Source organism: Cydia fagiglandana, chromosome 22 (assembly GCF_963556715.1).
Source record: "Cydia fagiglandana chromosome 22, ilCydFagi1.1, whole genome shotgun sequence".
Lineage (NCBI taxonomy): Eukaryota > Metazoa > Arthropoda > Insecta > Lepidoptera > Tortricidae > Cydia > Cydia fagiglandana.
In genome coordinates, this window is record NC_085953.1 from 1,349,305 (window position 1) to 1,363,916 (window position 14,612).

Sequence of the window (14,612 nt, forward strand, 5' to 3'; positions counted from 1 at the left end):
CGGCCGCATTTACCTCGCAAAGTCTTAAAATTCGTACGTGATCGAGCGATCTATGGATATCGTACATGTGTGTCAGCCTGGAGGGGATGTTATAAGTACAGCGACTGGGAATAAACAGATACCACTGTCCCTCTCAGCAGAAAGTGCCCGACGGCAGGCTACAATAGGTAGAGTCAGGATCGGGGAGTTTTATACGCTTTTAGGGATGTGCAAGCAAGTTTACCAGTCGGCTTGTTGGGGCGCGGCGCGTCGTGTCCGTTGGCGACGGCGGCGGGGCGCGCGGGCGCGGGCGCGGGCGCGGGCGCGGGGTCGGCGGAGCGCGGGCGCCGGCGCGGCGAGCGGAACTCGCGCGGCTCGCCCGCCGCCGGCCCTGGAATGCGAGGAGTGGTGCGTTGAATTTTGACGAAGTCATTGCGAACGAAACCGTCTGCTGTCCGTAGGTATGCAAACTGATAAGCGAAATTAGCGAACTGTACTGTGTAAAACGCGAACCATTCACAAATGGCTAGAGAGCCTAGCGGCGAAATTGTCCGCCTACAATGATTCAAATCGCTACTGAACGAAAAATCATATAAAAAAGTTTTTCATCGCTAACGGCTGTAAATGACTAAGTTTAAGTGGTTTCACTGACTGGAGGTACCCCTCACTATAGGTAGATACCTATTACCATATATTTCTCCAAGAAAATTCTCAATCAGCATGAACCCAAGGGTTTGTAACATCACAATCAATTTAGGGGCTACAACGGATGTTAAAGCTCTTTTACAGCTTTGTGCTGATTAAATTGTAAAAAGTACTCAAATTATGTTCATTTACGTATAAAAATTGAGAAATATTTGAAATAATGTATCTATCTTACTTAATTTTATATTAAAGGAAAAAATTTAAAAAGTTACGCTTCCGGCAGGACTTCACCTTACTTGAAAATTAGTTTATCTTACTTAAGTGTAGGAAGACACAATTATCCTGATTTCTTTGGCTGAATCGCTGAACCAGCAAAATGCAAGTAGGTCTTACCATCCTGGGCAGCCCCCTCATCGAAGCTGTGCCCCTGCAGCTTTTTCCTCTGTTTCTGCGGCGAGGTCTTATGCGGCGAGCGCTCCAGCGCCTTCGTCTCCTGCAGCTTGGCGTGGATAGATTGGTGCGGAGCGGAGCGGAACGAGCGGTACTTCTTGGGCGAGTGGTTCTTTGAGTCCTTGCCGTCTTTCTCGTCTCGTGGCAAAGCCCTGGAGAGAAAATGGGATGTAAGACTTCGTCGTAGTGAATCGAACGCCGCTTTGAGGTGCTGGCTGAGGTCAAAATCTGAAAATGGGAACATTTTTACATGTTTCCCATCTGACGCCTAGACCTGTTAGAATAATATGAGAAGTGTACAAGCATTCGTTTATCCTTGTACACTTTCGTCTTTTTAAATCAGTTGTGTTAATGATATACCTACTCAACTGTTATACAAATTCCAAGATCATAAAAAATGGGTACATAATTTAACATCTTGATTTTTTTGCCATGCTTATGTGAACCTACTTCATTGCATTTTCGATAATGGTCATATAAGTTGTTTATAAAGGTGCTATAAGATAACAAGACCTAAGGCTGATGATAAACTAAGCTACATGGCATGTGAATCGGCTCATTGCAATAAGCCATCCTTATGCTTTATATCAGCCTTATTGCAAACTTAAAAATATAAGCGTATCCGGTTCGAAGGACCAGAAGCAACAATATAGCATATAATATAGTATAGACATAGACTTCACTCTCAATATAGATATAAATCCAATTGTTTACATTTGCTTAGAACTCGCTACTTCAATCTTTATCTATCTCTTAACTCTTCACAATATTATACAATGTATTTGACCTCTATACAACTATTATCCGACTTTTACTTATGGTCCTCCGTTTTCATTCAGTGCATCACTTACTTGTGATTGGTGGAAGCGAGTGATAGGGCCGATAGGGAGGACCGGCGGGAAACCTGGTACCAGAGCTCGATTTGCTTATTGTATAGCTGTGTGATGTGTTCTGGAGCCAGCTCGGTCCCCCATCCGCGGTACTGTCGAATAATGGCAACATTACAAGCATGAACGACTACTGCGTGATGTCTCAATGGTATGATTGTAACCGTCGTTTTATTTAAATGTTTTCAATTTTGCGTTTACGTTATTTTAGATTGTTTTAGACTGCTATTCTATGGATGCAGGGTGTTCATTTCATGGTTAAAAATACCGTCGGCAGTTGAATTATTCTCAACAATTCCCTTATGATGTAATGGGAGTTGTGTTATTTATCTTTGTATTCTCTCAGTGGATTCTTCGCGTACATGTTGTGTGCTTCGTCTCGCCTGGCATCGTGAACGATGAAGTGAACATCCCCTGGAGAGTGGCGGACCTTGTACTCGCCGGCGCGCTTGCGGAGGTCCAGCACCTCGCGGTACCAGGAGTCGCCCTGCGCCAGGCCGAGCGGCTGCAGGCCGGCGGCGCGCAGCGTGGCGGCGCTGTCCTCGGCGGCCGCGGGAGCAGCCCCCGCCCCCGCGCCCGCCCCCTTCGCCACCTCGGGCTCCCTCAACATCCTCTCGCTGGCCTCGTCAACCTTCCCTTTTCCCCTGCATTTCGTAAACGTCCCTTTAGACGCCTCGTACACGTACTGAGAGAACGGTCTAAATTTCTTTTTGTACTCGCTTTTGTAACGTTTCCTATTATCTTTGGAACGATCCTCCCCGTTGGATATGAGGGCCGATAGCGCGCTACGGAACGTCGATTTTCTGCAAAATTCCATTTCATGTCTTAGACGCTTGGATTGAATTTACGATGATGATGCGGCAAAAGAAAGAGCTCGCGCCGAGCCAGGTTAGTAAGGAGACATGCTTCAAATAATTGTTAAGCTCGCATGGTGAGGTTAGGATGCCAGTCCTAGAAGAGTCTAGAAGGAGCGCCGGCCGCCCGCCGGGTCCGTGACCGACGCTACGTACGTGTTAAGGTGTTGTTAGGTGATACATCGACATACAATAATCTAACAAAAATTTTGATGAACGTTCACATCGACAAAAGTGCAAGACACAACGATATTGATAAAAAATGTAACTATTAGCTGTCATTCCGGACTAGTGTTAGTACTAAACGGCCTAAAACCGCCACCGTGTTTAGAGTTGTAAGCAAATATCAAAAACGAAATTTAGACTTGTTCTGCGGTACCCAGTAGCATATTGAGAGAAGGAGATAGGGCAGAACAGGCGGCGCGGGGAGCCTCTTATACGATCTTTATAGAGCTTGTCACAGTAGCACTGTATACTAAGCACTAACAACGCACTATTAACGCACTATATAGCTATTATACGACAACTATAGCACTAAATGGTAGCGATGTAATCGTATTAAAGGTTCCCCGCACGCTTGGGTTAGTAAATCAGTACACAAAGCTAGACATATAGAATTGAAAGCTACGGTAGTGATTATTCTCTTTTTTTCTTCACCTGAAAAGTTTGGGAATTTAAAATATTACTTTTACAAAAGAAAAGATTTTATGTACATGACTTGGTTAGGAAATAGATTGAACTGTTTTGAATAAATATAATACATGAATATGTCCGGATATAAACGGGTTTTTAATATAAAATAAATACATATATAATGTTTGCGTTATAATTGTGTTGTGGTTTAAGTGTTAATAGAATTTTGTGTTAATTTTGATTAATTTTGATTCTGGGGTAAGTATAGACCCAGTTGTGACTTCAAATGTGTTCGATGTGGTTGCAAATAAGCTGCTTTAGCAAAGCAAAGCTTGTTTGATGGATTGATATATATGATATAATACTGACGAAGATACGTGGGTAAGATATAAAATAAATTGTTTCTTGTAAATTATTACTCAATAAAATTTTGAATTAAATTTAGCATGCGCATCACAGAAAATGAATAAAATAGTTATTCATATTGCTATGAATAAAACTAATATCTAATAAGTCACAAGACTAACGAATGAAAATATACAAGAAACAATCTAAATATATGACAGATGGAATATAATGAAAGCATGTATTATAAAAATAGTATAAGCTGAAGCTACAGGTTAAGGAATTTGTGACAAAACAGAAGATTTTAGTCCCAAGGTGATTGTCTACTTCATTATGTGCAAAAAAATGGCATCAAAGTAACACGAATAAATAAATAAAATTATATTGAATAACAAGGAAAATACAACGGTAACTTGATGCCATTTTCATGATTACGAGTATTTAATGGAGTAGACAATTGAGCTACGCAGGTGACGGGTTGTTAGTCATAAATACGAATTATTAAAGTAACTAAAGGGGTCATATAACAGTCATATAAAATATAACAAGTTAACAGTGCATTCCGGTTAGACTATTAATAATTAGTCATAATAATTATTTTATAGCTTCTTATTATTGAAAATCACATACCTAACTTTTACTTTCAAATGTAATTAGGTATGGATATATTGATTTCCAACCACATTAAACCAGTTTATTAACAGTTACCCAGAATGTAATTATATTTTTTCTATTACATTCAACATCAGCTAACTTGTCACAAATATCAGGGACTGATGACAATTAATTATCAACAAACTCTAATCGAAAAATTAAAATGCGACGAAACATATGCGACAAAATATCACGTCATCATTGCCATACATTATTTAAGTTTCGTTTGGCGTTTTCTTTACACGATTGTCACTTGGCTTAAGGGGCCCACTGATTAACAGTCCGCCGGACGGTATCGGCCTGTCAGTTAGAACAAAATTTTGACAGTTCCAAACAACTGACAGGCCGATACCGTCCGGCGGGCTGTTAATCTGTGGGCTCCTTAAAGCTCCCAGCGTGCCGCCTACTCCTAACGACCTATTTATTTAGATTAGCTGATGTTGAACTAATTGGAGTATTTTCGCGTTCGTATTCAAAACCAACTGCGGACTGACCTCTGTACGCCGGGCTTCTGTCCGTTCCAGAGGTAGTCCTCGATGTAGCGGCCATCGTGCTCGTCCGCGTGGTTCATCAGCGGCTCGGCTTCTACGTGACCTGAAAGTCGTATAACAGTCGGGTAACTATCTTGATGGTTCAAGGATTTCTTAATAGACAAAACATCATTAACAATCAAGTTATGATTTGGTTAATTTATAAACAAAGGACTACATAGGGATATATAAGCTTCTACATGTCCTGGAAGTCATATATAGTGGTCGGGTAACTATCTTCATGGTCCAAAGATTGTTTTAATTAGTCATGTCACAGTTGAATATCGATTATTTATCAAAGGCACGAACAGACAAAAAGACTAATTACAGAAGGCAGAAGCAGAAGCCTTCGGTTTTATTAGAAACGTGACCGGAAGTCGTATAATGGTCAGATAACTATATTTGTTGTTCAAATTTTTTTTTTATAGACACAATCACAGTTATGTTCATAATTAATTATATACAAAGATACTAGATGAATCACAGAAGACTTTCGGTCATAAAGAATAATAATATTGATCTGACATTCCGTGACGATAAAACATTATTCTTAAATCTGCTGTGTCACGCCATACGAATTTCGGGGTTATTACCTAAAAATAATATTAATATCCACGATAAAATAGGCACTAAATCATATCCATATACCTAACGTGTTTTCAATGAGAATCTAAAATGTACGGAGTAATATATTACTTACATACATATGAACTTTCAGCTTCCTTTAATAAAACATTTTCAATGTCAGTACCTACTTAATACATTTCTAAAGCATTCAAGAGATACAATCACAACACAATAAGTCTGCGCCTAGTCTGAGACTCCTACTATGTTACTCAGTACAATGTAGGTAATACATAGCTTGGCCTTCAGTTTTTTACAGCTATTATATGACTAAATCGATTCCGAGAGCCATTGTTACCTTCTAGAGGTTAATGCCAGTAGTTTGAGAGATCAAGGTCATGCTAAGGCACCTTTTTCTGGATTATGCTTAATGCTACAGGAAATACGCATTTTTTAGTAGTAATAATAAGTGAATTTTCTTGTAACACGGTTGAACGTTTTGATATTTTTATTAGGAATTTTTAAATTATGTTTTGAAAGATAAGATAAGAATATAAACAAGTCACTTACTGATTTCCACGTTAGTTTAGAGTGACAAACTTATTATTTAACCAAATTTTATTTTTGAATCAATTATTTTTGTGTGTTGAAATTATATACTCAAAGTCAACGAGAAATGTAAAGTTAGATCTTTTAATATTTGTTCCTTTCTCAGTTTCTCAAAGGTTAGCTGGAAGAGATATCTTTTAGGGATAAATTTACCCTTGAGCAGGAAAATGACACACCTACATACATAAATTAAAACAAAAATATACAATAAATATCTTCGTGTTTTTCACTAACAATAGCGTGAAAATAGAATGTAGAATTCAAATGAAGCAGAAAATTCGCGAGGTAGTCGCAAACAATAACCGAATCTGCATAAATTTGAGATGCAGCATTGCTAGTCTACTGTAGACTGTAGCTTATATTAAGTCTGCAGACGAAACAAAAAGTTGGCGGTACTGTTCATTTGTTTCTCTCAGTGAAACTGGATGCAATATAAATACGAAATCTGTTTTAAAGCCAGGGTATTTCATTTCAATGTTGATACTTAAATACGTATCTCCTTAAATACTCTTTGAATTTTAATAAATTCATTGAAACAGAAAATATTTATTAAAACAATAGGTAGGGGGTAGGTACACAAAAAAAAAACAACAGAGTTAACCAAATATGAACCAATTAGCATGATGTATACAAAGATCGACCAACTAGGACGCCACTCAGCATGTATACCAAGACACTTATCAGGGCACTCAAAAAAGACGAAATTCTAAAACAAAAAGTAGACTTTAAAACTGTGATAACGATTCAACGAATTAGTATTTTTCACTTTTACATTTTCCAAGCTTATCGCGAGGTATACAGCTCACAGAGCCACCAGTTCAAAGTCAGAGAGACCAGAAAATCGTGGGGTTTAAAAGATATAAGCTGAATGGCCGTACTAATATTATAGTGCGACAAGAAATTATAGAAAATAAATGAGGGCGCCACTTTCTACGTAACTATCAATTTATTATGGATTTTTTTAGTTCCATTTTATTTAATTTCTACTATTAAATGTTGCACTATAGCTGAATTTTGATGTCAGCATTTTAATGCAAGCGCTCCAAAGAGATACGAGTAGAAAAGTGAATATTTCATATAGAAATGCATAAAATAAAGTACATAACTAGGAACGAGTAAATTGAAGACAAAGTCTACATTATGCTAATCTTAATGACAGAGTCCCATACAACATTCTTGAGATGAAACTTCTAACGAGCAACGGAGACAACTAAGTACTAAATCTGACTTCAAAGCTTTCTTACATACCTAATACATGAATCAAAACAACAGATATCGAGAGAGTTTATATTTTAAATACACTCATGAATATATATTGGCTGGCTAGAATACAGAATATATTACGAAAGAGATGAAGAAATCGGTTTTAGATTTTATAGTCATTTATTGGCTGAATTTTGATATTATAATATCCGAAGCCCCTGTATACCTATTTCATGGAACCTTACCTCTTTAACCACTAAATCAATAAAGAAAATTTGATTAGGACTGAGCTGGTCTTTTTCACATAAATTACATAATACAAAATGTGTGCTTGTTCAGTCAATTATGATAGTTAGTCACTCAGTCTAAAGTAAATGTATCACGATTGCACGCTTGTATATTTTAAGCACTAGTTAAAATATTGAATAAATTACTTTAAGTCTACCATCCAAAGGAAACTCATCGAGCTGCAGTTTCTGAGATTGGTTTTACACAGCAGTCTTTCACTGGTTAGCCCGTCATCGTCCTCGGTGACAAGCTTATCCGCATTTCTCCAAAGTTAAACAAAAAAAGTAGGTGTAATCGTAGTTTAATAGAGGAATACTCACCTTCAGCTACAGCGGCCCTCCTGAGATGAAGATGCTCTTGCGGTACTCCGTGCTCACCAGTTCTTCGGGACCATAGGCTCGTCTATCCTCGTACCCCGGAAGATGAGACCTACCTTCAGCCACCGCAGCCTTCTTGAGCGCCCCCATAGAGATGCTCTTGCGAGGCGCATCCGTCTCCTTTGGCCACGCGAACTGGTTGCGGTACTCCGTGCTGACCAGCTCCGGCTTCGGGGCCATGGGCTCGCCTAATGCCGCGCTCGTACCCTGGAAGATGACGGTCATAGTTAAGGAAGGAATGTGACAAAAACCTTGGAGGAGCCTTGACATTGTGAGGGAGTTGGGTTGGTATTCCACCTGTCCACTTTCTTTGTCTAATGTGCATTGCGTCTCAATCTCTCGTTAAGCAAAATATGAGACGCAAATACACATTAAACCATGATATTGGACAGATGGAATGCCATCCTTACATGCGCGCTAATCTCAGAAAAGAGGATGCCGGAGACCGTGCGAAGTGGAAAAAAAAGTTGGAAAGCAAACCCTGGGCACCAAAGCAGCGTTGAGGATGAAATAAATAATGAAAAAAGGGATGTTTAAGTAAATACAAAGTATTCTTCAGTGAAAGAAATCATCGTAAGAAAATCTGCATAGGTATATCTCAATGGGTCACCTTTTACAAATGAGATACTTAGGTACATATTATTAACGTAGGTAGTTCTAAACACAAAAGATTTCTAGAATAATCTTGTGCTTTGGCTAGGGCAAATGATTTAAAACTTGAGAATTAAAAAGTTGATTTATTTCATAAACCGTTAAAAAATTATTACTTGTTTTGCCACCTACACAAAGCAACCACGATAACCACCACCACCACGAAACCCACGACGATTTTCTGACGATAACCAAAATTGTCTTCTGTAATGAGGTGTGGTGTGTCTGTGTGTGTGTGTATTTGTATTGTAACCTTTCTGTAAAAGACACAAAATTAAATCTTTGAATGTATTATTTTGTGTTAAAAAATTAATGAAAAAAAATATGCTTTTTTAAATAAATAAATTAAATAAATAAATAAATATTATAGGACATTTTTTTTTTTACAATAATTGACTAAGCCCCACGGTAAGCTCAAGAAGGCTTGTGTTGTGGGTACTCAGACAACGATATATATAATATATAAATACTTAAATACATAGAAAACAACCATGACTCAGGAACAAATATCTATATCATCATACAAATAAATGCCCTTACCAGGATTCGAACCCGGGACCATCGGCTTCATAGGCAGGGTCACTACCCACTAGGCCAGAGTGGTCGTCAATTTTTCGCGCTTTTATTGGTAAAGTTTGCGATAACGTTTATTCAGGACACTGGAGACTAAACGAAAACGGCCAGCGGAAAGCAAACAGTGCCAAAATCAATTAGGCCACTGGCCCAAAACCGTGACTTAATTACCCAATAAATAATACGAACGGGACGGATGACCCGTTTTATTGTATTTCACGGAGTTTTGCTTCGTTATTGGGGAATTGGCATTAAATAAATTTTGCACAGCATGTTGTAATTGAGTTGAATGAAAATCGAATGCGGTTGCGAATTGTTAATTAGGTTTATTGTTGTGTGTGACCAGAGCTACAATTTTATTTGAATAAAAAAAACAAGAAAAAAATTAAATATGTGTTTCGCCCAATTGCAAATATATTTTCATTTATTGTCATTTAGTCATTAAAATGAAATAGCCTTTGAAGAAACCAGAGGACTTTCACTATGCCTCAAAGTCCATTTTCTGGACCGGAATTCTTTTCGTTCATCGAAAATTTAGTTTCGTTTATTTGACCTCCACGGATGAAAAGCTGCCAGACGCTCGGATGTAGTAATTAATAAGGATAGTGTAAGTAGTAGGTTTCGTTGCTCTTCAAAACGTTAACCATTTTCAGATACTAGCTAGAAACTTGTTTATTTTTTACAGGGCACTGCACAAAACACGCGTAAAATCGGGTTACGTATTTCTTTCGTAAAAATTTTGTTTTATAGCCCCAAGTTATCACATAAAATGTTCTTTGAAATGAAAAGATCTAGATTGGTGTTTACAAATCCTCAGACAAACTTTAGTGAAGGATCAGCTAAAGCCGGTTGCTATGGGAGTTTTATAGTTTAAACGTCTTCCTGGACCCAGAGGGTTTACCGCGAACCACGTTCGACGTGTTGCCTCCCTATCACACTTACGTACGAATGTACAAGTGCGACAGAGAGGCGACACGTTGAAGGTGGTTCGCGGTATGCCCTCAGACCGTTGTCGCGCCTTCCGAAGTTAAAAAACTTTCTAAACGCATTTATAGCTCAGACCAAGAATACTTGGCTTTCTTGTTGTCTTGTCTGTTGTCTGTCAGTCTTTTTCTACAGTATTTGTGTGTTTGTCTCTATGTCCAGTAATTCGCCTTCGGCTCGACGGTGTCGGTCCATCGCGGCTGCCGCGGCCCATCGGACTTGCTACGCCGACCGGCGTAGTCCGTCGCCTTCCTCTAAGCACTCTACGGTCTTGAGCTAGGGTCTGTTCGGAAAGAGAAGAGTTGTGGAATGTATTGTGTCTCATTCCACGACTTTTCTCTTTCCGCAAACTCTAACTGTATGTCACACCAAGGGACTGTGTGTTTGTCTGTATGCTCAGTTTATTCACCTTCGGTTCGACGGTGTCGGTCCATCGCGGCTGCCGCGGACCCTCGGACTTGCTGCGCCGTCCGGCGCGGTCCGTCTCGTTTCTCTGAGCGCTCTGAAATAATCAAATTTTTTAATATCCTCATCTACTTATCTCTTACCTAAAATAATCGAGTATTATATGTGCATTCGTCATCAGATATATCGGAGCGACCAAGGTGTTCACAATGTCTGAACGCGCACTCTAACGCCTTGACAATAGAGGCGTGTTCAGATATTTGTGAACACCTTGGCCGCTCCGATATATCTGATGGCGACTGTATATAGATATAAGAGAGTTCCTAACAGTTGAAAATCACCCAGGATGGTAAGCTGGTATGTATCCTCCCTCCTGGTTGTCTATCATCTTCGATGATGTTGACAATGACTATAATATAGGAGGTTCGTTACGAATGGTTTTAAAATTAAAAGCGCAATTAAGATTCAAAATCAGCGATTAAGTATAATTAAAAAGTCATTTAATGATGACAAAAATCCTGAATGTTATTTCAGGATGATACTAAAACATTTAGATCGCTTCGGAACTGTGATGGCTGAGCGGTTGACTGAATCTTTAATGGGCGACATTTTAGATCAATCCTTGTTTTAAGAGCGGTAAAAGGATGACACGCGCTAGACCGGACCGGGGCTGGGTTGGAGCCTCAAAACTCAACAAAAAAAAAGGAATAAAGGGTATGTTTAACGGACAATTAGGTCAAACGATTTGCACTTAACCTAGTGTCGCGACTATTGTTGTCCGGTTTTAGTTGATTGAACCCACATTTGGTTATTAATTTGACAGCATAATTGCTTCGGCCTCTTTTGGAAGGGTTGCCGCGCCCTTGCTTTACCTTTCGGTATGTGTGTCATCACACATTATGTGATTGCGGTCACTCATATGGAAGTGAAATATTCATTTGTTGAATGTTTTCACACGTAATTATGTAGGGATGTCAGATAATCATCTGCAGACTAAACGAGTATGCTTTGCGCAAATGGTTTCGCATGTTGAGTATAATATACTCGTATACCATCGCCTACAGTTTACGCTGTTAACCTGTCCATCGATGGACCTTTAAAATAAGGTGTTGAGTGTTGCTGTTTGCACGGTATATGTAGCACTTTTATTGTTAGGTACATATTATTATATTGACCAGCAATCAGGAATCGAAGAATCGAAAAGGATTGCGTCGGACCGTACATCAATTGTCGACGAGCTAAATACTTATTTAGGATTTTCGACTTGTCTCAAACTCTAAGGATGTCAACTTGTCCATAAATCATATTTGTTGCCGACCTACTTCTTTGGGTGTCATTTTTATGTCATGATTCGTTAGCGAGATTTATGACCTTGTCCGATTTTATTGACGTTACAAGAACAAATAGAGTCGGACCAAAAAAAGTCTGCAGTGGATTTGATAGCCCACGCAGTGCAAGTGTCATTTACGTTATAATTTCATAGAAGTTTGACGTTTAAAATAACACTTTCACTGTGTGGGCTATCAAATCCGTTGCAGACTATTCTTGGTCTGACTCTAGGTACAAGGTGTACACACTGACAGCGCGTCTACTGTGGTAAGCCGGAGCATCTAATTTCACGAATGCAAGTAAATCAATTTGTTAATTAACAACGAGCGGTACAAGACATAGAACTCCTACGAAAGATCACAATATTCACTCATACAGTCTGTTTTTTTTATAATTATGAAACTATCACTGACCAGAGACCATTGGTTGGGCTGGTTAACCTGAGGGTCTATTCTAGGGGACCTTAGGGTCTATCGTAACGGTCATCAGCAGGGCATGAAGTAGGATCTGGGGAGCTTACCCGCGCTCGGTCGGCGGAGGTCTGTGGCCGTATGTCATCAGCAGGAGCCGGGTCGAAGAGCTGGTTGGTTTGGTAGGCCACGCCCGGGTACTTCTTGCGACGGGGCATCGCCGGCTCCATGGGACCTGAAGAAAAACAGTCATTTTATTGTATGGCTTTATTACATGTCACTGTATATAAAAGTACAGAGAATTCATATCAAAGGGTCTAGCAGGCTAAGCGAACAAGAAGTGCCCCCAACGACGGATTTGGTCATTCTTTCAGGTGGTGTACTGGCAGGTCCTAAGAACTCTCTATGCTTAATATCAGTCCTCGATCTTCTTTTGTTTTCGAGTTATTCAGGATAATGTAAAATCATCAGTGTATCGTTGAAAGTGTCATATTTTGTAAACCGTTCAAGTTAGATTAACCGAACAAAATTATATTTGACAACAATAAAATAGACTACAAAATGAATATGTTTAACCTGCATCATGTCCTTATACTTCAATATAAAAAAAACATTTTATTTTTCTTCTCATTATTTTTTATACTATTCGCGGAGGTACACCTACAAAAAAATATGCATGAGTAGCCACTAATACCCACTATATACACATATAAAAATATTTGCATAAATCTTCGTGCGTCATGTAAAAAAAAAACATTATCGAACAAGGATCTCGGAAACGGCTCTAACGATTTCGATGAAATTTGCTATATGGGTGTTTTCGGGGGCGATAAATTGATTTAGCTAGGTCTTATCTCTGGGAAAACGCGCATTTTTGAGTTTTTTTTATGTTTAGAGCCGTTTTCGAGATCCTTGTTCGATAATGTTTTTTTTTTTGACATGACGCACGAAGATTTATGCAAATATTTTTATATGTGTATATAGTGGGTATTAGTGGCTACTCATGCATATTTTTTTGTAGGTGTACCTCCGCGAATAGTATAAAAAATAATGAGAAGAAAAATAAAATGTTTTTTTTTATAATGAAGTATAAGGACATGATGCAGGTTAAACATATTCATTTGGTAGTCTATTTTATTGTTGTCAAATATAATTTTGTTTGGTTAATCTAACTTGAACGGTTTACAAAATATGACACTTTCAACGATACACTGATGATTTTACATTATCCTGAATAACTCGAAAACAAAAGAAGATCGAGAACTGATATTAAGCATCTTAGAGAGTTCTTAGGACCTGCCAGTACACCACCTGAAAGAATGACCAAATCCGTCGTTGGGGGCACTTCTTGTTCGCTTAGCCTGCTAGACCCTTTGCCCTTCTCAGTTAAGCAGCCGCGTTTGCAGTCAGGGTGTTGAAGTCATTCACATGGCCATTTTAGCATTATGCGTTCTATGGTCTGGTCTGGCTGAGTGTCCACATTCGCAGGCAGGAGAGACTCATTTTGTTGAGTGTATAACTGTATAACTGAGTGTATAGATAAAGGGGCCCACAGATTACCAGTTCGTCGGACGATATTAGCCCGTCAGTTGTTGGGAGCTGTCAAATTTTGATTTTAACTGACAGGCCGATATCGTCCGGCGGACTGGTTATCAGTGGGCCCCTTAAGAGAAAACATCTCTAACTCAGGAACATATACGACGGGCTGGAGCTGATAACCATAATCTTTGAGCAACACGGAACAAGATCAACTGTGCATGCACACAACTAGCGCCCGCGTGTAGTGATTTATCCGTACACAAAATGAAATCGTGGTGTGCAATATTTGTCTTTGACGTATGTCATTTCCAATGAATTTTGTATGTAGTGAGTAAGAAGTGCGACTGTCTGCACGTTTCCCCCCGAGAAAATTTCTACGGTAAGATATAGCTTGGGCTCCTCCCTTCCGACGTGTCGGAAGCCGGTGTTGCTCGAAGACCAGAATTATAACTCACCCCGCGGGATGGGCAGCGCGGAGGGCGGGCTGGCTGCCGGCTGCTTCACCACGCCCTGCCGCTCTCGGTACTGGTGCCATCTGTATGTGCTGCGGTACTGCTAGTGTAGCTGACACAACCATCATAACTCACCCCGCGGGATGGGCAGCGCGGAGGGCGGGCTGGCTGCCGGCTGCTTCACCACGCCCTGCTGCTCTCGGTATTGGTGCCATCTGTATGAGCTGCGGTACTGCTAGTGTAGCTGACAC

The 14,612-nt window shown here is 39.6% G+C and overlaps 1 protein-coding gene across 8 annotated transcripts in view; it reads right to left on the minus strand.

The window, feature by feature from the left end:
- LOC134675568 (serine/arginine repetitive matrix protein 1) overlaps nucleotides 1–14,612 on the minus strand; it is a 91,368-nt gene that overhangs the window by 21,950 nt on the left and 54,806 nt on the right. For 4 of the 8 annotated variants that reach the window (XM_063533849.1, XM_063533856.1, XM_063533851.1 and 1 more), the window contains 8 exons: nucleotides 12,481–12,605; nucleotides 10,636–10,728; nucleotides 8,075–8,225; nucleotides 4,942–5,041; nucleotides 2,392–2,764; nucleotides 1,926–2,056; nucleotides 1,018–1,226; nucleotides 224–370 (listed from right to left, as the gene is read on the minus strand). In XM_063533849.1, the coding sequence (XP_063389919.1) occupies nucleotides 224–370; nucleotides 1,018–1,226; nucleotides 1,926–2,056; nucleotides 2,392–2,764; nucleotides 4,942–5,041; nucleotides 8,075–8,225; nucleotides 10,636–10,728; nucleotides 12,481–12,605 (1,329 nt within the window). Of the gene's footprint in view, nucleotides 1–223; nucleotides 371–1,017; nucleotides 1,227–1,925; nucleotides 2,057–2,391; nucleotides 2,765–4,941; nucleotides 5,042–8,074; nucleotides 8,226–10,635; nucleotides 10,729–12,480; nucleotides 12,606–14,364; nucleotides 14,476–14,496; nucleotides 14,602–14,612 lie in introns of those variants that run through there. The other 4 variants (XM_063533854.1, XM_063533853.1, XM_063533852.1 and 1 more) reach the window with 4 other exon arrangements.